This window comes from Dipteris shenzhenensis, chromosome 18 (genome assembly GCF_047967505.1).
Source record: "Dipteris shenzhenensis isolate YYH24624 ecotype China chromosome 18, Dip_SZ_1.0, whole genome shotgun sequence".
NCBI lineage: Eukaryota > Viridiplantae > Streptophyta > Polypodiopsida > Gleicheniales > Dipteridaceae > Dipteris > Dipteris shenzhenensis.
In genome coordinates this window covers 32680888-32708258 of record NC_141613.1, presented here as the reverse complement: position 1 = coordinate 32708258, position 27371 = coordinate 32680888, and the positions used below count along the sequence as shown (strand labels likewise).

Genomic DNA, 27371 nt, shown 5'->3' with positions numbered 1-27371 from the left:
ATTATTCCTACTATTCATATAACAATACGTGTTATGTATTTTAAATTTCTCATTGTGCTTTTTCCATTTGCATTGTGGAAGCTTTGTATTTAGGAACACCATTGCCACCAAGTTTGCCAATTATTATCTATACTACATACTTGCAAGGTTCCTATTTATATAAACCCTAAAAAACTAAACCCCTCTCGCTCCCTTCTCCTCGTATGTACTTTCCATAATTTCCTTTTCGACTATGTTTAGACTTACTAATGCTTGTTTTGATGTTAAGTTTCCCCTTTGTGTGTCCCCCCTTCCAATCCCCCTCCCTATTTATAATGCTACCTTAACCCACACCCCAATCCAAAACCCCCTGCTTCCCCTAACCAGTCCCTAACCTTGATTGCCTGCGAACCACTCCTTAACCCCCTAATCATGCAAACCCACTAATCACATAACCAATCCCTAATTAATACTAAACCCTTAATTTCTCCCTACCCACTGCCCAACCCCTACCACCACTGCCCTCCCCTCTTGCATGTCCTTAATCTACATGCTCTTCTTGATAGAGCGTTATGCTCTCCTCTTTTATTTCCATCCTACCACTCCCTATTTATGTTCTCTAATTTGGCCTAGTTGAACTACTATGCACTTGATATTTTTTGGCCTATCCTCTCACACTGATCGTCTTCTCCTCCTGCTCTTATAGTCTATAGTGCCTCTTGTAGTGCACTCCCCTACTTCTTGCTACTCCTTGGCAAGATCGCTTACTGGTGACCTCTCAGGTCTATAGTTTCTCGATCTTCTCCTTGATCTTGTACTTCGTTTGCTCTTGGTAACTGTTGTTGCGTAGCTTCTCATTGCATGTATGCATTACCTTCTCTCAGTCCTTGCTCTTGATATTGTCAAAATCAACTCACAATGCTGTTATCACTTCAACTAGCTTTGCTTTGATATGTTGTCCCTTCTTGGACTTGAGTTTGTGCTTAGCAATTGCCTCTGTCCTTCACTCCAAGCTTGTCTCTATGAGACCCTTCATTCTTTTCTCAAGCGACCATCTTCAGGGGCTGGCAGGGTGAATGTTGTTGATAGATAATGTGTGTTGCCTCTTTGTAAACTCTTGGGCCTTTAATTTCACTTCATCATCTTGAGCCTCCTGACTAGCTCTGTGACTTCCTATTCATCTAGGGTTGGCATGCAGTATGGTACGTTGCCACTTTTCTCTACCTTACTACATAAATTTAACCTTTGCACTTCGTATTTGACTATGTGCATGGTGTTTGGAGCCCTTTCGTGGGTCCTTCCTACTTCATGCCTCACCCTTTGCGATGATTTTCTCGGCTCTTACTTCTTGTAATGGAGTTCGACTTTCTTTTAATGTTTGCAATGTCCTCTTTTATATATATATATATATATAGCATTTTATATTTATGTTTTCCTCTTTTTTCTAAATCTTTTTTTAATCTATGACCATGGCTTTTTTATTTTGTTGTATTTTAATCCTTCTTCCACCATTTATTTAAAATTTAACACTTAACCATGGTTCAATGGTTCATTCATTGATCGTTGTTAAAATTGAGCTAGCTTGTGTGTAAATCAAGATAATGCTTTATTTAAATTAATAGTGCATTTTATTACTTATGTATTCCTATGTCCAATTATTTTAGTTTTGATATTTTACCTTAAAGTTATACTAGTTGAATTTGATTCTTATGGGCAAAATTTGTTGTCTAACCTATAAGTTCTTTTTCTGCTAGCTAATTCTAGCAAGATGATGGAATATTTTTATTAAATCCAGTGCTTCAATTTAATGTTTTCCCTTATTAAACTAATTACTTTATCCATTTTATTTATATAGGTGTGGATGACCCCCCTTCATGTCTCTGAACCTTTTAATCAATTTGTCCAATCTTAGCTGCATGTCTCTTTTACAAAATGATAATGATGGAGTATATTTCATTATAGTGCTTCTCTAATGTTTTAAATTTATCATTATTTTAAAGGTTGAAGTCATATATATAGTTACTTTTATATTTCATTTCACGTGCTTATCAATTCTCCAAATTAAGTATTTAAATTGTCTAATTAATCATTTCATTACTAAGTGCTTTGCTTGTTCCTTTATGATTTCATTGTTATTTTTCCTATGTGCAAGTTATGTTTTGGTTCAATCATTTATTTTTTCAAATTGTTTTGACCTTAAATTTCCCAATCATGGGTGTGGATTACCCTCCATCATCATTCAATAAAAATAAAGAGACATTTTGCTTTTCCACAAAGATGTGGCCCCCCTTGTCTTTTTTCAATAAAGAGGTGGAACATCCCTTGGTTCTCGTTAAATTGGTAATAATTGTTCGCATATCGTCTCACACACTTTGGTGGCAGGGTGATGATGGAATTGTGACACTGATTGTACATATAACATGGTATTTGCAAAACATTGATATTTGTGAATCTAGATGGATGTCTTTGTTCCTAGGTATAAAGATCATGATGTCTCCTCCTACGAGGGTTCCTACAAGGGTTTCCATACTCGTCGGACATGCGACATGATCCCATGTCTAATTTGGGGGGATTGGACAAACGTAGACACAAACACGAAAACAAAAAACAAGAGCGGGTAAGAAGTGGAAAGCATACGAGGGAAAGCATATGCATAAGAGAAGGAGAAGCATAAGAAAAGGAAAAAACATATGCATAAGAGAAAAAGAGAGAAAGCATATGTTTGAAAGAGGGGAAAAGAGATAGAAAGAGGAAAAAAATAGATTGAAAGAGGGGAAAAAGAAGAGGTGAAAAGAAGAGAAGGAAGAGGGGAAAAAGAGATTGAAAGAGGGGAAAAAGAAGAGGGGAAAGCATAGGCATAGGCATAAGAGAAGGAAGAGGGAAAAAGAGCATAGGCATAAGAGAAGGAAGAGGGAAAAAGAGCATAAGAATAAAAGAGAAAAAGAAAGAAAGCATATGCTTATGCTTATGCATGAGCATATGAGCATAATAGAAAAATAGAGAGCATAAGCTTGTGCTTATGCATGAGCATATGGTCATGCATGGTCATGCATAAGCATAAGCATAGGCAAATACATATGCTTATGAAAAGAGATTGAAAGAGGGGAAAAGAATCAAATATGCATAAGAGAAGAAAAGAGAGAAAGCATATGCATAAGAGAAAAAGAGAGAAAGCTTATGCTTATGCTTATGCATCAGCATATGTGCATATGCTCATGCATAAGCATAGGCATAGGCATAGGCATAGGCTTATGAAAAGAAGACAAGGGAAGGAGAAGGAGAAGCAGACATATGCTCATGCATAAGCATAAGCATAAAAGAAGAAAAAACATATGCATATACGAAAAAGAAAGAAAGCATATGTTTGAAAGAGGGGAAAAGAGATTGAAAGAGAGGAAAAAGAAGAGGGGAAAAGAAGAGAAGGAAGAGGGGAAAAGAGATTGAAAGAGGGGAAAAAGAAGAGGGGAAAAGAGCATAGGCATAAGAGAAAGAAGAGGGAAAAAGAGCATAAGCATAAGAGAAAAAGAAAGAAAGCATATGCTTATGCTTATGCATGAGCATATGAGCATAAGAGAAAAATAGAGAAAGCATAAGCTTGTGCTTATGCATGAGCATATGCTCATGCATAAGCATAAGCATAGGCATAGGCATATGCTTATGAAAAGAGATTGAAAGAGGGGAAAAGATCCAAATATGCATAAGAGAAGAAAAGAGAGAAAGCATATGCATAAGAGAAAAAGAGAGAAAGCTTATGCTTATGCTTATGCATAAGCATATGAGCATATGCTCATGCATAAGCATAGGCATAGGCATAGGCATAGGCATAAGCTTATGAAAAGAAGAGAAAAAGAGAGGAAAAAAGAAGAGAAGGGAAGGAGAAGGAGAAGCACACATATGCTCATGCATAAGCATAAGCATAAAAGAAGAAAAAACATATGCATATACGAAAAAGAAAGAAAGCATATGTTTGAAAAATAGAGAAAGCAATAACACGCCAGGGAATACATGCATTACCTGTCTACCCAATTGAAACTATAATGTTCTAACATCTAGTTTTTCTTGGATGGTGGGAGATAAGTGGACCCTAATGTTGGAGCCTAGGCTACTTGACGGATTCAACACTTTTGTAGCAACTTTTACTTTATGTACACCCATATATTAATACACTGTTTTATCCACCCTTATTTGAGCTTCGTGTGCCATGTTATTAAAAGGTTTTATTTTTTAAACACACACTTCCTATCCAATGGTGCATCAGCACACTATCTGGTAATTCTTGGAAGGACTGCAAGTCTGGACACCAATGAACATCCTCAGGAGGAGACCTTGGTGGGGATGGTGGAGCTTCGTCATCGGCAAGCGGCATTGGCTCTATCTCTTGGGGGCCTGCAAGAGTCGCAGCGTCGATGCTTTGTACAAAATGGGTTGCTTTGAGCAGCATGTTGAAGGCTTCGTCGAGGAGGTCGACCGGAGCATTGGAGGTGATGGACTAGGAGGGTCCATGCTGTGCAGTGGTGGTGTTGGAGGCATTGGACGAGTACTCAGGCAGTGTCGTCCGAGCTTTGCAGCATGTTTGATATTTCCAAACAAACAAAGGTTTCAAAACACAAATGATACAAAATTTTCATGCCATAGTGTAATAAGATGCTTTGATTTTGATAACTTGTAGTAAGAGCTCTCTAATTAGAGTTGTTGAAGTTAAAACATTCTACCAAACTTGGCTCCTTTAGCAATGATGGCGCTAGATTGTATAGCTCTCTAATTGTTCACTGAAGACTAATTCAATATATCATTTAGCCAACTTATAAGAGACTATGTGCCATTGCTAGAACATAGAAATCATCTCCATTGTTGCAAGCAATATCTTCATTTTTGTGAAATGGCCTAGTTCTAATGGCTTCAATGTGATGTACAGTGTTGTCACCTATGATCACATTCTCTTTTATATTTTGGTTTGGATGCAATCTCAAAAGACCATTATTTATCATGGGTCATTTTGAACTCACACTAGAGTGAAATCTCCAAACACATTCATCATTGTTTTGTTGTATTGGAGTTTTTGTTGTTGCATACTAATAAAGAGCTTGATGTTAAACTTGCTTTGATCATTGGCATATTGCATTAATTACCTTTGTTAATTTTGCTTTTGCCTGTGCTAACTCTATTGTACTAGCCATTTGAAATGTTCTTTCGTTTCTTTCTACATTCAAGCTCCCAATGACACAAAATTAGCTATTCTTTTTCCCTTGAATGGTCATTTGATAAACTCTCCATTGGAATTAGCTCCATTGATAAACTCCTCCATTGGAATGACCTCTACCACTAACGTTTCATGTAGTCCTCTAAAATGTAGAAACTTGATGACAAAGATGACCTAGAAAGATTGGTAACCATTGCCAAGGCTATGAGAATAATTTTCTTTGGCTTGTTGATTGTCTCTTCCACTTAGATTGTGCTTACTTTCATGGATGTCTCTTTGTGAACCTCTTCCTTTATTATTGAGAATGTCTGCTCTTGTTTTTTTTAAGTCAATATTGGTTCCCCTTCTCAATTGCTCTAACATAATTTCAAAGGCAGGTGGCCCTTGGTAACCATAGTCCTTCCTAGCTCTTAACAAGTTTTATAACTTTCAAATTCCTGACCAATCAATGTCAATGTTAGCTAGCCTGCAATGTCTTTTAGCTTGATCAAATAATCTAGAGATGCCTTTATTGTTTTATACCAATTTTCTAGCATTATGATCCACAACATGTTTACATTTCATCTACAACTATTTTCTTGCTTTGTCAATCAAAATATTGCCATTTGCCATATTAAAATTAAATGTCATACCTTGTTCACCTCAAGTATGCTATTTTTCTTTTAGTTCTTTCATATCATGAACTATCAAGTTGGTGTTTAAAGTTTATGCTAATTTTTATACTCTTGTTTTTTAATCAAAATATCCCATAGCTTCTTTGAGTAGCTCAAATAATCAATTGCTAAATTTATCAAGAACCATGAAACCACTATGCTTTGACATCTTGAACCAAATTAAAAATGAATAAATTGATTCTTTAAAATGTGGTAGAACAAATAGTTGAGAGCTTGAAAAAATGAAATTTAATGTACTACATGACAAAGCTAATCTACTCATGGCCTTTTGAATATGCAAGAGAAAACAAGTGCAAACAATCATTGAAGAACTAAGAATTTTACAAAATCGATCAAAATATTAGCAAAAGATTAATAAATATTTTATTAGCTATTATACACAAAATTGTATGAAGTCTTGTAGGGATTTTTAACAAGATGCAAATCGACCACCTATATGTAGGGATTTTTAACAAGATGCAAATCAACCACCTATATGGTTTAGAATGAGAAGCAACCAAGCATTTCATTCAAAAAAGTTGATGCTTAAATAACCACAATTTTTGTTGTAAGATTTTCTTGTAAAAACTTCTTAAGAATTTTATCTTTCAAAATTGACCACTAGTTATATTTGGTGTTGATGTCGCAAAGATACCTACACAACCTACAAACTTGGACACTTGAAATTGACCATTAACATGATTCAACAACATATAACATAGGATCGAAGCAAATGTAGTGATTCACTAAATGGATAAGATGTCAACCATCATCATGATTGTTGATTATGTGAGACATGCAAGTGTAATTCATTTGATGATGTGACAATGGTGGTAATCAAGCACCTCTATACCACTTCAAAAGACAATCTTTGATTGACAATACAATAGACGCCACACTCCATCACAAACACAAATGATGAAGTGACATTTTCATGATGAGATGTGAAATGTCAGTTGCCATTATTTTTTAAATGCATGCCGTAATTTCGGTGCCACATGTTAGCTATGGAGCTTATACAAAGTGGGAATTAGAGAAGAAAGAAAATACAAAGGCAGCTTGTGGGAATTAGAGAAGAAAGAAGCATACCAACAAGACATCAACCAGCCATAGCAAAGGCATTAGAGCACGTGGGGTTTCAATGGTGAAATGCAAATCCTGTCTTCCAAATATAATATGCTTCTTAAGATCCAGTTATGACTCATAATTTTAAGGCAAAACCTCTGCACCCTATTTCCACAGCAATTCACGCTGAAAAGCCTTAGAAACTTGTAAACCATCCAAGGCTGGTTAGCATGTAGTCAGAGCATGATTTACACTCACAACATACGGGTCTACAGTCCAACTTATCAAGAACCTATCCATTTTGTTTGTAGTACCAATGATGCTTCTTAGCTTGGGTAAATTACAGTTGACATATTTAGCACATCCTTAAATAAATGACACAAATAATCATTTTAACTGATGAGACAATCTTTTGTATCATAGTTCATCAGTCAGATCAGTCAGACAGCTAGAGACCACTTTCTTTTCACGCTTCAATAGGGAGGCAGGTACGATGACCTTGTAAAGCTCTTTCGCATCTCTAGTGTTCTTTCTAGTTGGTTGAATTGTTCACGGCCTCCATGTAGATGCAAAAGAGCAATACAAATATCAAGTGCTCTCTTGCCAAAGGGATCGCAATTTAGAATCCATGCGTTAGGAGCAAGCTCAACAACCAAAACACAAACCAAGGATGCAACTTAACGAATCCCTGCATGCATTCAATCGAAACCCAGTTCCTCGCCACATGCCATCTATTGCCTCAGGCTGTGACACTAGTCTTCCAAATTTCACTCAAAAGAAACCTCTGTAAAAACTACTTTTAAGCCCCAACTTAGTCCCTTGAAAGTACAGAGTCTCCTAGGGAACTCGACAAATCTAGTCTCAAACATATATTATAAAAAACAGATCATTTGTTGAAAAGGCATGATAAATCAATGAACTTCACATAAAGCACTACTTGCTTTCACAATCCACCAGCTGGCATTGTCCATCTTTGATCATACAATGCACCAGAGACATTCAAACAAACAATCAATATAACTGAATGATAGTTCTCACATGAAGCTAACTTTCAATCGCATACAAGATTCCAGAGATCTGATTACATGCAAACATCTACTGCAGAAACTACCAAGGTATTCCCCACCTTAAATGAGAACACCCTGACTTCCACATCAACTTCTAGGTTAATAGTATTCAGTTATTTTATCTACAATGCTGATTAAAATATGACCCGGAACTTCCTATCCCAGCGGCTAAAACATGTCTGAGAACGTAACAAACCATAACAGATTACCCTGCCACTCAGTTCTAGCTTCCACCGTTGATCCGAGTCTCCCAAAGAGTAAAATTGTCCAAAAACCTAGAAACTAGTATATCACTTAGATTCCGCCTCTACCCTGAAAAGATCCAGGAAAACTTCAATTTTATTGCAATGAAACCATCAATAAAAATTTTAGTATGGCCGGGAGCGATGTCCACCGCCAAAGCGCCGATCTGGACCGCCACTATTTTGGCCTCCATAGCCACCACCTCGATCTCCCCCAGACCTGGAGAACACACATTCTTAGTCCAGTTCGAACAGAAATCTTGCCACCTTCTCGACCACCATTTTACTTCCCTTTTTACTCTGCCAGAAGTTTAACTTCTACACTGAGAAATAGGATTGTCAACTTCAATGATAGTAGTTTTAAAATCAAAACAGATGTGCGGATCAGCCTTAATGGCAGAGATTATTTTCAGCTAGCCGATAAACAGTTTTTGCCTTACTATATCAAATAAAACATTAAAGTCTTAGTGTTCCAGTGCAAAGCAGCAAGCACCAGCACCACCAAAAGACCAGATCAAATCAAACACTATCAATATTCAGTATTTCCCTGCTGCCTACGGGCCTCTTACTGGCAGCAACCAACAGATGATGCAAGGTCTTACTACGGAATTTCTGGAGCTAAAAGACACCCGCTCATGATGAAGGCCATGAAGAATCAGAACTTGCTCACATTCTCACTAAGCTAGGGTGACTACTTCACAAAGACAACACTGTTCCATTTAAGCAACTCCTAAACAAACAGCAGTTAGTAAAAAAGGCTTAGAAAAGTTACTGATAGGACCAAAAAATCACACACTTCAAAATATACAAACAGTACAGCTACAAGGTGAAATGTACTCGATGTCCAATATGGTAAGAGAATACATTGAAAATGCACAATGTGTTCACCCCCAAGAGCCCCTGAATTTGGACTCTAGCATTGTGTTTGTAAGCAACTGTTTGAGCACTTCACCAGTCAATGGGAACACCGATTGTGATCTGTGCCTAGCAATACAGGATAACCAAGAACATGCAAGTTTGACGTCATGGGAGCATCTGCCTGCACCACACAAACAGCAACAAGCACTTGACAGTCGACCACACACACACGGACACAGACATGCACGCACAAATGCAAGACGTTCGGATTGATTCATGCTGTTGCTGCATGCTAGCACGAAAGACGAATGTTAAACCCAATATGCCACAAGGGTAAGGGGCAACCGACAGATATTAGCTTGACATGTGCAGCAACTGTGCAGGCAATGTCCCAGTTGGCAGGAGTTCAAAATTTGCTAGGAGAAAATAACATTTGAGAAGCTTACCCCTGACCATAACCTCCAGCGCTGGGCCTTGGAGCAGACTTCTCTGCCATTGACACTTTAATCTTGTGACCTCTCATCGTATACTCTGTCACAAAATTCAATGAAAGAAGTTAGAGCCACTGTTTTTAAGAAGGTACCCCTCTTTTTTCCAAGAAAGAATATATACCATTGAAAAATCCACCAGCAGAATGTGCTGCAGACGGATCTTCGTATGAAAGGACTGCATCCCCTTTGGTTTTCCCTGCATCGTCCCTGTAAATCTTGATGTTCCATGGCCATTGATCTTTGTACCCACGCTTCTGCTTAATTCTTGCAACCTATAATCAAGAAAAGCAACAATGCCAAGCCCTGCATCTTTCAGAGGAGCAAGCAACTCAAGAGAAAGACAAAAAAATCAAAAACCTGGCATCATTGCAAGCAAAAATTAGCATATCAGACAACAGAGGATCAATCCAGGACAGTGTGATTATAATTGAAGGGCAATAACTAGTCTGCATTCCACAACAGTACAAAACAAAGCACCACACATGCATGCTGCTAACAAATAAGTATTTCTTCCAAACAAAACCGAAGATGCTCATAATCTAGCCGTCTTGATTAATCCTCCTTTTTTGCAAGAGCATAACCAACCTTTTCTTGCACGGACCACCGTGTACAATACAAAAAGGAAAACAAAATACTGAAAAAAAGAAAATATACTATACTAATCCTCCTTTCAAAGTGAGAGGAAACGTACTTTTTATAATCCACAAGGAACAAAGCCACTTCCTAACAGACCACAGATTTGCCATGTATCAAACTGGACATTGCATTAGAGTCTAGACAGATGCATACTGGAATAATAGTCAGAACTTAAATGCCCCGTGTTGCAAAAATATTGCGAGTGATGAGAGATGCGGGAACCATTTCAAGCCAAAACATTGCCAGTGATGAGAGAAGCAGAGCCAAATAATCGTCACATGGATCTACCACTTCCATGCGTTTTCTTTCCCACTGCAATGCAAATAGGGGAAATTTTGACTCACCTACCTTCATCACTCACCTACATGGTGATGACACTTCTGAGAACAAACCGTAGCATCACCGGCATTGAGCGCACGCACACAGGCAATCAAAGATAACATGCCAAACTCCTGCAAGTGAAACAATTTCGACTGAACCAGGGATAGGCATTGTAAGCGGAAGCACAAAGCAAACCAGTAAAAATCTTGTACCTTGTCTCAAAACAGACAAGGTAAATTATAACTTAACACACGTGAATTGGAGGTAAAGAAACGCCCTCTTCAAAACCCAACATTAAGCCATAATGACTGTATACAGGGCTCAGGTAGTCCCCACCATACATAAATGCATTGCTTCACCAATGCACAGATCAAAGGTTGCGGTTTCTACCAACCTGAATCACTTACATTTGCCTTATCCAGAAGCAGGATGCAAAAATCTGCGAGGTCATGAGCAGAGGTCAATCATAATAAGGTGTTCCAGAAACCAACCATAAGCAACACCATGTAAGTAATTTGAACAACCCGCGCTTTATGATGCAATGAATGCGGAGAAAAGAGAATGTCACATTTAGAATTTATCATTTCCCATGTCAAAGGATCCAATCATCAACTCAACATGTTTATAAAGATATAAATTTTCAGAGGCAAACGAAGGAGAGCAATTATGTATTGGCACATAAACTGCTAGCAGTTCTGGTAATGTGATGCATATGCTTTGACAAATGAAGAAAACCATTGTATATGCCCATGACCTCAGTCGCAGCGCATTCATAAAAGAGGCAAGCTGAGCCTACAAAACTGGACCAAATATTGAAGCACAATATGCAGTGGAAGCTCCATTGTAAAAGAGAGCTTTCCTACTAAGATTCATAAAACTTAACCCTGCTTAGCTTCTTCCCCTATATGTAAGCCTTTTTGTGAAGGGTATGGGAAATAGTTATCACATGATCGTGGAACATAAGTCTCACCCAGGGCACATGCAAGCTCGTGCATACATGAACATGCAGTTACAAAGAGGCATACACGCTGACTTTCTGTCAGAGGTCCAAAGTTAGATGGACTATGTCATCATCAGCCTCAAACATAGAGAGAAGGATAAAAGAGACTGCACTTCATTTTGGTCTTTTATACAACAAATTGTTTCATTTGAATGCCTTCCAATGGAATACAACTTTTTAGAAAAGGTGTTTAATAGAAAAAACATAGCTGATAAATCATAATAGAAAGAACCATCAAGATATCAAGCACCAGGTACTTTGACAGACATTTATACTGATAAAAAACCCGTAGCCCGAATGCTGGTGTCTGTTATTTCTCTGAAAGCACAGGCGAGCCATGAGTTGATATCAACATGAAAAAATCACAGCAGATGATCGATCAATCATGTGATCACAAATTCTAAGGACAAAAGCTGTCACATCCTTGACATTCAACCAACAGCCAAACAACTAGGACTCAAATAAGACAACTTTGTGAAAACATGAAATCCGTGGCTCTTCACAGGTTGATACATAGGGAAGTAAGCCCTCTTGCTAGATTATCATCAAGAAACAATCAAGAAGAGAACCGAATAAAAAGTGTCAGTAAGGAAAATTGAAAGGAAATCTAATAAAAGAGTGTCGTCAATTGTAGCACTAATGAGAAGCTGCAGCAGCACAAAAAGATGATTATAAGTCAGAAACAACTGAGTGAGCAGCAGCGTGCAATATGAGAAAAATGGGAAGAAGCCGCCTAGGTAGGAGCGTACATAAGTTATTACACCCAAATGATACGAAGATCCACAGTGGGCATAGTATATCCCCAAAGCGACACATGCAACAGGACTGTACACAAAAGCTCATACCTCAACAGTACAATGCATGAGCTGAATGTGAGCCATTGTAAAATTATCAGCTCTACTAAGCCTGGTCAAGATGATAGGGCACTTATTGAGCATCTTGCTTCAAAGAGCTATCTTCAAGAAGCCCAATCACACCACTGGAAATCTCAAACTAATATGTTACTTCCCCAACTTTGCCAATTATCCTAAAGGGGAAATCTGTTCTTGTGGAATAATAAGACGGCAAATCTGTTCTTGTGGAATAATAAGACGGCAAATCTGTTCTTGTGGAATAATAAGTAGACGATACCTCCTATGATCATTTGCATACTTCATTTACTTTATTGGTGTCAGAATAAAAATGCGAACTTAAACCTAGACTTAACAAGCTTGATGTAGTATTTAAGAGATTCCTTGGGGTAACAGTGAGCTTTAGGGGGAGAGTGTATGACAAAGGTAATGAATTTGGGAAAAATATGGAGAAAAAAAGAAGAGATATGCAAGAAAAAAAAGGGTTTAATGAAATCAATAAGATGGTATGTGGAAAATTATGAGAATTGGATTTTGGAGAAGGATGGGGTAGAAAGCTTATAGACTTTGCTTCTTGTCCTCTAAGACACGTAGCAAATGGTCATCTTAGCCAAGGACAGCCATTGCAACCGCTATCCCCATGGTAGCATCACCACCACAAACATGGGAAGCCCATCTTCAGGTGAGTAAAGTGATATCTCTTGAAATGCATGCCAATTTGTTCCATTTGTGCGAATAATTGCTATATCGATGATCATGTCCTCATTAGCCATGTTTTGCGTCGTGTATTTTCTATGACTTCTAGTGAGCTATTTATGAATGCGCAAGAAGGTGCATAGGGGGGTGAGGGTGCAATGGGGGTGACAGTGCAGAGGGCCCAGATCCAGCACCGAAAGATTCAGCAAGGGAAGATCTCACTTTTCCCAGCATCATAGTTTGTGATGCTATGTTTGAATATCGACGAGTAGTGAGAGAACAAATGGCTTCTTGTTGAAATTAATCACCTAAATGCATCGCTCCAATAATCTAGACATAGGCAAGACATCAAAAATGTGTAGGAGGAGCAATGCCAAATTTTAGCTGCACATTATCAGCAAGCACGAGATGCACATGCTGCACTTCAACATATTGAAGAAGAAGTCTGTGTTTGTAACTCGGATCCAAATTTTGTGGGCCTGGATGTTAGAAAATTGGTCATCTTGCATGTTCTTTTTAGCTAATTGCAAAACAGTACCCATCTTCTCCAGCTCATCTCAAGATTGTTGATTTTTCAAAGCCAAATTTGCCACTGAGAAAGGCATTTAAACTTTGCATCTATGTAGACATATACCTAATAAGACTAGAGTTTTCTATAAAACGAGCAAAAGAACAAGAGAAATAAGAGACAAGGAAAGAAGGGGGTTTGTAAGAGACATCAAATAAAAATTAAGAGTAAAAGAGGAAAAAAAATAAGAATAATTTAGGACCTATTCCCATTACTAGCTAAAAAGGACTAGTTAAGGATTTTAACGGAAGTGTGCATTCCAATTCATTTCAAAGGGGGTCTAGTTATATTAGATCCCTTAACGGCATGGCCAAGATGCTTAAAAATTTTAGCCCCAAGAAATATGTACTTTAAGGACCTTTTGTGAAGGGATACAAGTTGAAATATGGAAAATAAGGGTTAACTATGGACACTCGGAATGCTACTTTACTTAAGATTTTGTTAAGTATTTTCAAGGATCGAGAGCAAACCAAAACTTTACAACATGAGCATTTGCTTGAAAGCTCTTGAAAAAAAAGAAACATAACACAAGGTAGCAATAGATAAGCCAACATAAATAAAAGAAAACAAACGAAACACCAACAAAAACTTAAGGAAACAAGTAAAATAATAATTGACTTTAAAGAATAATAAATTTAAAAAAAGAGGGCGTTGGACGCGTAGCAATCCAAAACAGTACATTGCAAAAATAGTAAAACCTTGAGCAAATGGGCTTTGAAGACCTCTGATCATACCTAAAGCCGAAATTCCAAAACATAATGACCACATTGTAGGAATCGAGTTTTTACATTAATAATCTTGTATTATAGCCCTTTCGAGCGATTAATACGATTAATTACTGAAGTGGGAGATAAATCCCTCTTAATGTGAGACATTCGTATGATATTCAACATAGAATACTCAAGATGTCATTGGTTATAGATATCAACTTCTAAATCTAAAGAAGATTGAGTAAATAGTTGTACAATTAAGTTCACAAAGCTCATGAGGATAAATTCTTCCATCGAAACGTATTGAAACATTGTACATAAGAACGATTGGACAAGTCTCAAAAGCAATCAATACTTGCATAAACTCCAATTCCACAGTAAAAAGGTAGAAGTTTGTGAAGAAAACAGCCCATGGGAATATAAATTGTTTGAATAAAGAGTCATCTAGAGTTATGAACAAGGCCTTTCATTCTTATATTTCAAGCAACAAAAATATGCAAGGCTGATTTTTCCATCTACATTTTTCACATTTGTAATGTTAAAATCTTGGGAAACAAGCTTTCTTGTTTGTGACTTCAAATCTTCTTAGTATAAAAAGTAGCACAATCAAAATTCCAATAAGATTGGAGTACACCTCTTCTACACTTCATGAGGAGAGAAAAACATTATTACTAGTAAATTCCCAGTAAACATTCAAAATCTACTGGAACGGAACGTCAATAGGTTTCTCTGAAGCACATAGACCATGGGTATCATGGCCTTAAAGCATACCTCAAACCAAATTGAGACATGTTAGAGAAGTGCTACAAGCACTTACAACAAATCTAGGTTTCCTAAAGCTTTTATGAATAAGCACTTGTGGAAATGGGAGCCAATGTAAAATTACAAGGGGTTTGTTCAAGAAGGATCATTAGATCTAGAGTTTAGCACTTGGCCCTTCACTTAAACTTCAACTAAAAATCAGTTCTTCTAGTTTAGTCACATGAGAACCAAGTTCCCTTAGTTTGGTTACATTGTAACCAATGCTATTTAGTTTCATTACATCATAACCAAGTTGTAACCAAGACCATCCAAGTCAATTACATTATAACCAAGGTTACATTATAACCACAACTACATTGTAACTAAGACCATCTAGTTTGCTTACATTGTAGCCAAGATTGTCCACTTCAATTACATTATAACCAAGACCATCCAATTCACTTACATTGCAACCAAGGCCATCCAATTTGTTACTAAGACAATTCGGTTACTCTAAAACCATGGTTTTACAAAACAATGTTCCCAAACCATAAGAACCAAACCTATGAAGTACGACGGAAATGTGAGCAGAAACTAAGAGCAGAACGAGCGAACTGAAACAACAAGGGGATAAGAATGGAGACAGATGGAAATGCGCGAGAGATGTCAGGGAAAACTCAGCATTGACTACTGAGAAAAACTTCAAATACAAGACAGTAGGGATGGCGAGAAGACACCCCCCCAAATGGGTGGGTTTATATAGCGCACTAGGTCCATCAATCTCGCTGACCAGTCTATGGCTTTATGCTATGTTGAGCAACCCACCTACCAGGTTGGCATAGACTCCCCTTGACTACCTAGCGACCAAAGACTGGCTAACCAGTCCATGGACTCCCCTTGACTACCTGCCAACCAAGACTAGCCGACCAGCCCACCCTCAGGCCTACATGCCCAATCCCAGTTTGCACACCTATGCCTGCCTACATAGTGTCACTCCATTCATCTGCCCCACCAAAAGCGCTATGCATAGCAACATACCTACCCAATACAAGGGCATGAGTGTGACCCAAGAGATGCCTAGCACCATGTCCAATGGACATGATCTGGCCTTTTGGGTGGATTTACTAACGAGTGAGATGGATGTATGAACGTTGTCTACATGGCAGCCTTTTTACCTCACCATTCCCTGGGTCCTCCAAGGAGTTATTTCCAGCCAAAACAAGCATATCACCGCATCCCTAGTAATCAACGAGGTAGAGATTCAGAGCCAACGACATGGCACACTCGACAGAGGTAGGACACACAGTTCAAGGTTGGGGACATATCCTCTATGTTCAAGACCAAGACATGATCGACAAGGGTTACCGTGGCCCTTGTCAAACATAAAGCCATCACCAAGAGGCCACGTCGGACCGTATCCACAGATAACTGCCGCCAGCATTCTATCTCTAACCTCATACCAACACGGCCCCAACCGCCATCGGATCCACTCTTGGGCCTCCAATATCTGTTGTAATTGGCATCGGATTGGATTTAATATGATGATGATGATTATGATTTATGACTATGTAGTACTTAGCATTTAGCATGGGTGATGATGCTCAAAGTGATGAGCACAAGACGGCCTTCAGCAGAGTTCAACATGATATATTGATTAATGCACCGGCCACCTTTCACCACAAAGATATTGCAGGCAATTCTATTTTGATACGTGTTGTTCTTTTAATGACATCTTCATTTACAAGCTACAGCAAGGTCAAGCAGGAGCACATCAAGCGTTGCATCAATTCTATGCTAAGGCCAGCAATTGTGCTTTCATGGCAGAAAAAGGTTGAATATCTGAGGCATATTGTGGGCAGCAATGGGATCAGAGTGGACCCCTCAAAGGTGAAATGTAAGAGGGCATAGCCCCAGCCACACAATCCCTCAGCTGAGAGGGTTTAGGGGCCTTGCCTCATTTTGCTTGCATTGATTTCCTGCCCGTACAGCAGTACAATGAAGATGCTAGCCGTGAGTGAAAGCAAGCTTAAGATGAAGGCTCAGGAAAGGGCTCTGATCCAATGCTCTGAAAGGGTTAGCTCTGAAGGAAAACTAGAAGGGCGAAAGGAGGGAGAGAGTAGCAGAAAGGAAGGCAGAGGGAGTGAGAAAGGGAGAGCGCAGTTTTAGTCTTTCCCCCTTATCCTCCTAATTAGCCATCTAAATAGTTTCCCCGAGAGCTAACCCCAACTAATTCATTACACTACAGCAAAATCCTCAAGCCATGGAACTAGCAACAAGGACTTGACACGCATAATCACCTCATAAGAGAACAAATCAAATTTTGCAAAAATTCCAGAATTACAGGCTACAGCACACGGAAAACCACAAAATAAAAAATCAGGTTGAAATACTATCACAGAGGGAAAGGAATATACCTGGCCGATGCCTCCGAACAGGTCTCTCAACTCATCTGTTGTGACGTCCAATGGAAGTCCAGAGATGTAAATCCTTGAATTATCGCAAGTTTCTCCACAGTGGTCATCACATTGCTTGATTTTGGCAGGTTCTGATCCACCGTAGTTGCTAGCCGACCTTGTCTCCTCTCTCCCATAATCCCCACGTGTATCCTGGTAGCTAGACCCTCTTTCGGATCCGTAGTTCTCAAAACTTCCTCTGCCTCCCCTGCTGTCGCCGTAAGCCTGGCCACCATAACCTCCGCCAGCAGCACCCGTCTGACCACTGTATGCATTGCCAGCCGGAGGAACGTTACCTGAGGGATGGCTTCCGTAATTGCTGCCACCACCACCAAAATTGTTTGCCGCACCGTATCCCCCTCCGCCACTTTGACTTCCATACTCGTTCGCAGCACCATAGCTACCGGGCGCACCTTGGCTGCCATAATTGTTTCCCCCGCTGTAACCACTATTACCGTCGCCACCTCCATAACCACTGCTTCGATTACCCCGGTTTCCACTACCCCCAAAGCCGCTGTTCTGGCCCGTTGGAGGACCTCCACCAGCCGGCTTTGCAGTCCCGCACTTATTGCACTCAACTCTTCTAGCGAAGTTCACATTTCCACAACTAACAAGAACCAAAAAGGATCCATCACCTTTTTTTTACCAGCTGCTAACCAAAAACCTAAATTGTACGTGCCAAGAAAAAAACTTCACACTACTGACCTCGTATTGGGGCAAACCCAGTCTCCTTCTCGCTGTCCTCCACCTCGGCCGCCAGGGCGTCGGTCGCGACCGGCGTTGCCCCCACCGCCATAGCCTCCTGGGGAGGGAGTTCAAGAAAACCAACCATGAAACGCAATAACGTCGGAAAAGACGCAGATCGCAGAGGGGATTCGAAATTCTGTTGCCAGGAGCTTTACCTCTGCCGCCAAAGGAAGGGGGAGCGAAGCCTCGACCGCCACCGTCACTGCCAGGACCACCATCGTCAGCGGGGGCACCAAAAGCGACATCGGAACCGATCATGCCAGACATTCGGAGCAGCGGATTGAATCAGAGAGCAAATAGGGTTAGGGTTTGAGAGGAAGCGTAGAAGATACAGAGAGGACAAGCTGCAGCAGGCCTCTGAGTCGCTCGTATTGAAACTAATAGGTATATAGTGGGACTACTCAGTTCTTCGTCGTTCCACTCATATATGTCTACTCCCTTAACCTATCGATTTTTTATCTAATGGAGACTAATGGAGAAGGAGAATGGTCGTAGGGTAGCCTAGCACCTTCCAACTCATCACTTGAACATGGAGGTGAAATCTATTTATGTTCCCGTCGCCCGCCCGCCCGCCTGTGGCAGAGAACATAGAATTGCAGGATGGCCGCCGGTTGCCAGCCCACAATCATCGGACGATCAGTCTCATCGGGTGATTCAGTGATCGGAGGAGTCGGACATGGAATGTTGGGTGGCCTTCATGGCCCGCACATAACAAGGATGGCAACCCTTCACACCACCTTTTGGAGAATGGCCAGTGGGTCGGTGTGAACCTAGCCTGAGGCTAATCGTGGGGATTGAATGGACAAAATCGCAAGCCTCAATGATCCAAGTAATCCCTTGCGCTACTTACATGGAACGTTGAGATCCCAAGGGATGAAATGTGTTGTTGCTCAAAGAAACCTCCTAAAGAGCTTGTCCACTTCCAACTAATGAGGCTTTCTAAATCCCCACATCGACACCAAGAACGAGTCAAAGTGGCCACCCAAAATTCGATTGTGCTATGAAAATGGTTGTCCAAGGTTTTGGAGTTCAATGTGCCGTGAGTAGATATAGATAAATGGTACATTGATGGTGAAAGAGGTGTAAAAGTTGGCTCATGGGGCGATATGGGTTGGTATTCAACGTTAATGTCTTTCTTCCCTGTAAAATTAAGGGTTACGGGTCTAGTTGCAGGTCTGGTTTCAGTTTAGAAGAGTATCAGGTTGGAGGGGATGAAAGGAGTTCATGGAGATGCTAGTTTGTTAGAAAATATATGGCAAGGGAGAGTTGTAACCTGGGATGGTAAACTGTTTGCTTAGCTTTAATCTTCCTAAAGCGACGAAGGTATGCCGTAATAGGTATAAGACATTGGACCCAGTTGTGGGATTGGAAGTCTTTGGAGGTCCTTAGGGTCAAATTCCGGCTGAGAGCAAGAGGAAGGTCATGAGTTATGTGCCTAACCTATGGCCAGCAAACTATGTGGTGAGTTCTTGTCGCCCAAACATGAGTGTCATTCTCCAAGCCAAGATCTCTTGGTATCTTTACACTAAGACTATCCTTGACATTCTACCACAAGTTAGAATCTATGCCTCTAGGCCACCTTACCTACTTAGACTAGCCATGTGTGGATAAGAGTAAGTAATCAAGTCCTCACTAGGTTCATTAGAGTTCTTATTGCCCTATTAATAAAACTCATCTCTCTCCCCTATTCACTCAATCTATAAATAAAACTCGTCTCTCTCCCGTGCAAAGGATACACCAATGCAGCGCTCCAGCAAATAAATACTCCACGATCCAACCACTACTGACAAGTGGCACACATGAAGGTCTTTCTTGACTATTCCACCCATGCAACCATTAACCTTAGTCTAAAAAAACTTAATTTAATTAAACACACACCCGTTAGGCTAACCCCCACCCACACTCACCCTCCACAAATACTAATACGATATTTTGTCTAATTGGGGGAACCTTCTCAACTTTTGCACGCTCATCCTATTCATTTTCTCCTCACACTTATGTTTTGGAGAATGATACGCTTTCTACAAATAGTTCCTACATAGTCAGAGTTGTCGATCCTAGTGGTCTAAAGGTCTACACTTTAGAGTAGAGAATTATGCTGAGGAAAATATGGTTCTTCTTTTTGCCCTTCAATCAATCCCAGTAAACATTCCGACCACTTTCGATCTCAATAGCATCCAGTATATGCTCTGGACAAATATTGAAGGTCACAATCCACTTTTGGATGCTGACAATTACACAGTTGTGGCTTCCACAGGTGAGATTTTGTCAAACTGTTTGATGTTGCTACGAACCGGTCCTTAGGCAGCAAATGATTTGCAAGAGATGATTGATCTCACGTTTTTTGTACTTATGCAGGTATTCGGAGTCCAAGTTTGGATAGTTGTATTCTGTTTTACACAAGTAGAATAGAGTAAGTTTACTATTGCACTGTTTGTGCCCCAATCGGACTGAATGATACCCTTTAGGGAGTTGATTGTCTAGCTCCAGATTCATCAATCTCACAAATGAATTAACTTATCGAACTGTGTTGGAGAATCCAATTTACCATGTTTTCTCTCCTTGTGGCTCTGTTGTCTCTCTTGCTCCCTGTCGATGCAACCATCACATGTAACGCCGTCACTTCTAGCTTGGAACAGTGCCTCTCCTATCTCATCTAGTTCCCATGACAATGTGAATTAGTTCTTAATAACCTATTTTTCTTTTCTAAGGACCCTCCGTAGATGTGGAAATGCGACTAAATTCGTGCTTCTACCTTCCCTCAAAGGGAGCACAATGCCAAAGCAGCGAGAACTCGAAAAATCTACTCTCAATTTCTCCGATCAAATGAAACTATGGTATTTCTCGTCCATTGATACAGAATGTTGATCACAGCATTGCTTTGATCCACCCAAACAACCACGGATACACATCGCTCAAACTGCACTTTGCCTCTTTCTTGAAGGCATCGTACCAGGTCGTAAAAGGACCCACGCTTGCTCCCTCGAAGTAGGGACTCTCCTTTGCCACTATTTAAAAAGCTCCTTCCAATGTAGTAAGATTTTCCTTGCACTATTGTAGCGCAAACTTTTGCTCTTGCCTTGCTGTTTTGATCAGGAAGAGCGTTAATGCATCAATGACCTGGCAAGAGAGCAAACCAATATGATTCATATCAGGCCTTGGAGATCTGTGAAATGCAATTTTCTCGCCGTAGGATCTCACAACAGAGTTAAAAAACACGAAGTGTAATGGCATCAACCCACAAAACCAAATTGAACCTAGTAGGCAAAGCACCTTCTTATCAATGAAGTCAGCCCAGAAGCAAGCGACGGCATGATGGTAAGAGTCGGTGGAGGAATAGAGGTGCGTTATGGTGCGTGAGGAATGTCCAATGGGCATGCCAATCTAATTGCTTTGCATGGAAACTACCACGTGTGCAACAAAATCATCCAACGGTCCATATTTAGTTCATCTAATCTAATGATCTAGAATTCCCCAATCGTCCTCCCCCAAAGCTCTCCTTAAGAGAGAAAAATATTTATCCCATGAGGCTACATGAAACTAGTCACCTAGTGCTAGCACTTGATGCTTGATGCTTGATGCTTGATATTGATTACATAATTTTGATGTGTTGTTTGGCATATGATACTTGACAATCTTCCCATAGAGAGGGTTACATGTCCTGACTTGATATGAGTGCAAGAAACCATAAACTCTCCCTTAAGAAACATTCCACCAAATACTTGATGTCTTTGTGAATATAAATAACACTTGATATGACTTGACAAAAGTGTTTTACCCCACTTAGGGCCTTCATATATGCTGTTCAACTAGTTAAGGTACTATGTGATTTTACATAACTATTGAATGAGGGAGTACTACAGCGCAAGATTTTCACAAGCTTTTCATAATAACAATTACTTGTGCAATACAAGTCTAGAAAAGGTATAGTTCCCTTTTCTCCTCCATAATACTTTTTCGGCTCATCCTAAAGTGACATGAAGACTTTTAACTTAATTGTTCTTCAACTTACACTACTTTGTAGAATTACTTCCAGTCAAATGAGACTATTATGCACTTTTAACGCCTTTTCTTTGCCTTTGAGTTTCACTATTTTCAAAGGATAACCTCCACTTAAATGAGACTATTATGTACTTGGACACACCTTTTCTTTGCCTTTAGTTGTTGCAAGGACTTTGTCAATTACTCACGTGAACCAAATCTAGTCATTGTTGCTTGATTGGCGACACTTGTTTTGGTAGTATCATTCCCTTGATTACAATGGAGTGGAAAAGCTAATGTTTCCCAATAAAATACCCCCATCATTGACTAACATTTTGGAACTTGAGTTGAGATTACTTGTACTATATGTATTCTCCTCTTCCAACAAATTGACAAACTCTATGATCGTTCTCTCTTTATTTTAAAAAGCAATTTAGAACATCAAACCACGTACATCATTTGGCCATTAATCGTTGGTAGTTAAATCTTCAAGCTCATCTACCTCTTAAGGGATACTTCTCAAAGATATGAATAGTACTCAGATAAATCTAACCAGCCTCCCTATAAAATAGAGCCAAAGTTTTCCCATTCCAGTTAATATAACATTTCATTACTTAACAAGAAAGGCAAGCTCTTTCGATTATTATCATATTAATCCAACCATATTGACAAACATGAGCATCAATCTTAGTGTCATATGATGTAATGGAATGACAAATTCTTTCCATTACTGTCATATTCAATCTAACCATATTAACAAACATGAACATTAAATTTTAGTGGCCTCATGGAATGCATTGCTCCCCATACCACTTGTACCTCTAATAACAGAATATTGGCAGTTGTTTCTTACCTCGAGTCATGCAATCTATGGCTACAACAAGGGGAGGGAATTACAAAGGGATATAAGGACAACTATTTCAATTACCATTCTCACAACAAAGGTGTCTAAAGACTAATAGACCTCAGCTTGCAAAGCCCAACAATTTTTAGTAGGTAGAGTTACATGCTTTTTAATCTTTTCAGTTGATGGAAGTTCAAAAAAACCTTAACATTCCACTAATGTCTATTGAATATAAATGACCCTCAACATGACTCAACAAAAGTGTTTTACCCCATTGAGAGACTTCATCTATGCCATTTGACTAGTTAATATACTACATGACTTTACATGACACTTGAATGCAAGAGCTATACAAAAATTTCACATTCTTTTCACAATAACAATTACTTGAACAATATAATTTTGAAAAGGTATGGTTTCTTTCTCTACCCCACAGTAATTTTCAATTTATGTTGAAGTGACCTAAAGACTTTTAACTTGATCGTTCTTGAAGTTTCACAAATTTGATAGGGCTACCTCCACTCTATGCACTTGTATACACCTTTCGTTTGCGTTTAGTTGCAAGAACTCATCAATTTCTTACATGAACTAAATCGAGTCATTGTTGCTTAATTAACAACACTTGTTTTGGTAGTGTCATTCCCTCAACTACGATGGAGTGGAAAGACTAATTGTTTACCTCTAGATACTAATTGTCATTCCCTTAACTACGATGGAGTGGAAGACTAATTGTTCACCTCTAGATACTAGTTCAAATAAGGATTTTCATTGACCTAATTGAATGGCCCCATCCTTGTTTGGCATTTTGAGGCTTGATTTAATACTACTTATACTTGAAACCCACAAGCAAACTCATCATCTCTTTTGACATCAAGGTATCCAATGGGAAGACTAGCATATCAAAACTTGAGGGACCTGAGATAGCATAGCCAAATTCCCTTTATACCCCAATTCTTTTTATGTGGCACATGCAGCCTAGAAGCCAAGGGTTCCCATGAGTAAGGCTAGCACTAGATATAGTTCACAATAGCAAGCAAGAAGATGTGACCCACTCTTGCTATTGCATAGAGAAAGGAGTTAATAGATGTAGAGGCATGAAGCAATGTCCTCTTAAAGGCACCCAAATAATACTTGGAGCAACACCATATTGGGAGATATGCTCAACTAGCCAATGAAAAACTTTCTTGCAACCTACATGACAAGTGGATTCTAGAAGGTTGGAGCAATCAAGGGGCTAGCATACTTTTCATATATTACTTAATGTGAAATCAAGGGGCTAGCATCCTTTTCATCTATTACTTAATGTGCAAAAAGGAAATATTGTTCTAGTGCTACCATCAACTTTGTCCAGCCTTACAATATTAGTTGCACCATTGGATGTAGAGTTGTATCCTTTTCATGATTAGAATAATAATGTGTTGCTTGATGATATTTCTTTTGTGCATTCAAAATATTTGTTCTCATATATAGTCCTCCTTATGGCCCCAAGTTATTATGACAACTAGGTACGCTCATTCGTACAACAAATGGATGAAGTGTCCTTTGCTAAATTACAATCAACTTCATGTGTATCACTTGATTTCCCCAAGGTTCCACCTAATGTGGATGAATGCTTTCAACATCCACTTTTCACCACTTCATCAGCCATTTGTTGACAAAGTTTGACTTGGGGTAGTCAAAGTTTTCATTTTTGTGTTCTTCTTCCGTTAGAAGATGAAACAAAATATCATGAGATGGAAGCCTTTCTTGTGGAGACAATCTTGTTTAAAACAAGTTATCCTTTACTATCAATTTATTTGATTCTTTCAGACTGACACTCCTAAAAGCACTTGTAACATTTTCTAGATCATTGATCAAAGCCTTGGTACTAGTTTTGGCTTGTACATGGCCCAAAACTGTCTCCAAAGTTGGCTTAATGTGCACTTGGTTGAAGCTTCATTTTGTACCCAAGAACCTTAAAAAATGGTATTCTTTGACATGAAAATATTTACCTCAAGGCAACTATAAAGATTATTTGAAATTGGATTCCGAACAATATTTAAATTCCCATTTGATGGAGTTCTAAATCTTGAAACCAACCCAAGAGACATAATCATACCCCTGACTGAATCTTGGTGGCTCTAATTGAACCTAAATGTAGTGGGGTCCTAGGAAACCCATAGCTACATTAGGATGCTTGGGGTCATGGTGTCAGGGAAGTTTTCTTGGGGGTGATCATTAGGGAGACATAAAGGTTGACTCCACTAGTAGTAGATCTCAGTTATGCTCTTCGACCACTTAGCCCCTTCGCTTTACACTTGTTCAAGCTATGCTTTGAGTGAGTTACCCTTCTAGGTGAGATTAGTGACCTATAGATCTCGACCACTTAGCCTCTTCGCTTTACACTTGTTCAAGATATGCTTTGAGTGAGTCACCCTTCTAGGTGAGATTAGTGACCTCAATGTTTGCAGGTTTGCTACTTCCTTTGTTTCTAATTGCTTCATCTTCTTGTTTTGTGTTTCACATTTGGTCCTAAATGAGAGATCTCTACTTTCAGGAACTACCTTTGAGTGTCACAAGTTGTGTAATAGGCATCACATTTGGAGATTGCATAGCTCTTGAATAAGCTTGGTTATGTGGTGGTCAAGTTTGGCCTTGCATTGCTTGGTGCGGGAGTCATTGAATCTTGCATTGCTTAGTGCGGGAGCCATTGAATCTTGCCACCTATGACCCATTGCCATGCAAATGTGGTTCAATGTATGATAGCTTAGGTGTCTTCAACAATAAGGATGTCTATGCCTTTTACATTTAATAGAGTAAGATGCCTTCCTCTAAGAAAAAAAAGCTATCAAAGAGGTCCTCAAAAGGGCATTCATTTGGGGGATCAGCCTACATCTCGATAGAGGGCTAGTGTCACTTACGACTTGGTCATCTATTGAGGTACTTCTGGGTTAAGAAGTGTTGTAGGGCCATTTAGTTGCTTATGCTATAGAAAGAGGCTCTCCATTGTGCTCATGGTAGAGTTGGTAGTTTTTAGTAGGGTTGATGCTCTTGTGGTCGTTGCTCTTGGATTGACTCATTGATCAATGTCATGTTCTATTGAACATCAATCTTGGGTTTTGACATATCTTGATTCCAAGGCTTTGAAACTGAGGGTAGTCATAGGTAGAGGGGATGGGTGCTAGAAAACAACAAACTTCTTGGCCCACAAATTTGCTATAAGACGTAGAGGTGGGCACCAAACTTGCAATGACTTTGTCCTTGGCACACCCTTTCAATTGTGTTAAGAAGATAGAATAGAAGGGCATCACCCAATTGGCGTTTCTACTTGCTTCAACTACAATGGTTTTGGCCACAGAGGATATTGAAACGTTGCTAGTGCTCTTTTTCAATTCCACATACTCGGCTAGAAGCCTAAATGTGATATCAATATGAAAGAAAGTAACTTCTTGGATGGAATAAAGAATCACCCAATTGGCATTTCCACTTGCTTCAACTACAATGGTTTTGGCCACAGAGGCTGTTGAAACGTTGCTAGTGCTCTTTTTCAATTCCACATACTCGGCTAGAAGCCTAAATGTGATATCCATATGAAAAAAAGTAACTTCTTGGATGGAATAAAGAATCACCCAATTGGCGTTTCTACTTGCTTCAACTACAATGGTTTTGGCCACAGAGGCTATTGAAACATTGCTAGTGCTGTTTTTCAATTCCACATACTCGGCTAGAAGCCTAAATTAAGGGTGCGATATCCATAGGGAAAATGGAATAAAGAATCACACTATGCTATGACAAGTGGGATGCTCATGCACAATGGAAGGAGTTGAAATATCTTCAATAAACTCCTTGGTGATAATCTCCTCCCAAAAAATCTTGGGAGGGATGAGAGAGGAGAGTCAAATAAGCATGTTATATACAAGGCCCCCAAGGGGGTAGCAATGCTTATAGGATTAATTCCCACATATACCATCTTTCCATGCACAATTGAGGGGTGAAGGCCACCACCTCCAACACCCCCCTGTGGACAAACCCCGAGCTAAACTAACCTCCAACCAAACCAAGGAGGCGCCAACTACACAAGGTACGTGAGACACAACAAATTCCGCGTTACCAAACTACCACGAGTAGCTAGCCACCAAATCCCATAGGAGGAACAAACGAGCATGCATCAAGGAGTTATGAGAGCCATCGTAGCCGGTCATAATGTTGCACTTTGAGCCGCCGCACAGATAGCAACAATCCACTGCCATAGAACTTGTAACCGCCATGTGTTGTCCACGCGAGGGCCG

The 27371-nt window shown here is 39.5% G+C and overlaps 1 protein-coding gene across 2 annotated transcripts; it reads right to left on the bottom strand.

Moving 5' to 3' along the window:
• Positions 1 to 7936: 7936 nt before the first annotated feature.
• Positions 7937 to 18799, bottom strand: TAF15B (TBP-associated factor 15B). 2 transcript variants are annotated; one of them, XR_015542582.1, is made up of 7 exons: positions 18434 to 18799; positions 18237 to 18333; positions 17493 to 18138; positions 10920 to 10951; positions 9677 to 9827; positions 9511 to 9595; positions 7937 to 8426 (listed from the first exon to the last, which is right to left on the bottom strand). XR_015542582.1 is itself a non-coding variant. In XM_087389339.1 (6 exons), exons 1-6 carry the CDS (start codon positions 18543 to 18545, stop codon positions 8333 to 8335), a joined length of 1185 nt encoding a protein of 394 aa, XP_087245465.1. In that variant the 5' UTR covers positions 18546 to 18794; the 3' UTR covers positions 7937 to 8332. The 2 variants fall into 2 exon arrangements, 1 of the variants encoding a protein (XP_087245465.1); XM_087389339.1 differs by lacking the exon at positions 10920 to 10951 and having other exon boundaries at positions 18434 to 18794.
• Between the last annotated feature and the right edge of the window lie 8572 nt (positions 18800 to 27371).

Excerpts from the sequence above, each read along its gene's own strand:
- TAF15B (XM_087389339.1), bottom strand. The coding sequence starts at position 18,545 with ATGTCTGGCATGATCGGTTCCGATGTCGCTTTTGGTGCCCCCGCTGAC. Across the intron at positions 18,334-18,433 it reads CCCTTCCTTTGGCGGCAGAG|GAGGCTATGGCGGTGGGGGC; the intron begins GTAAAGCTCCTG and ends CTCCCTCCCCAG. Across the intron at positions 18,139-18,236 it reads TGGGTTTGCCCCAATACGAG|TTGTGGAAATGTGAACTTCG; the intron begins GTCAGTAGTGTG and ends GGTTCTTGTTAG.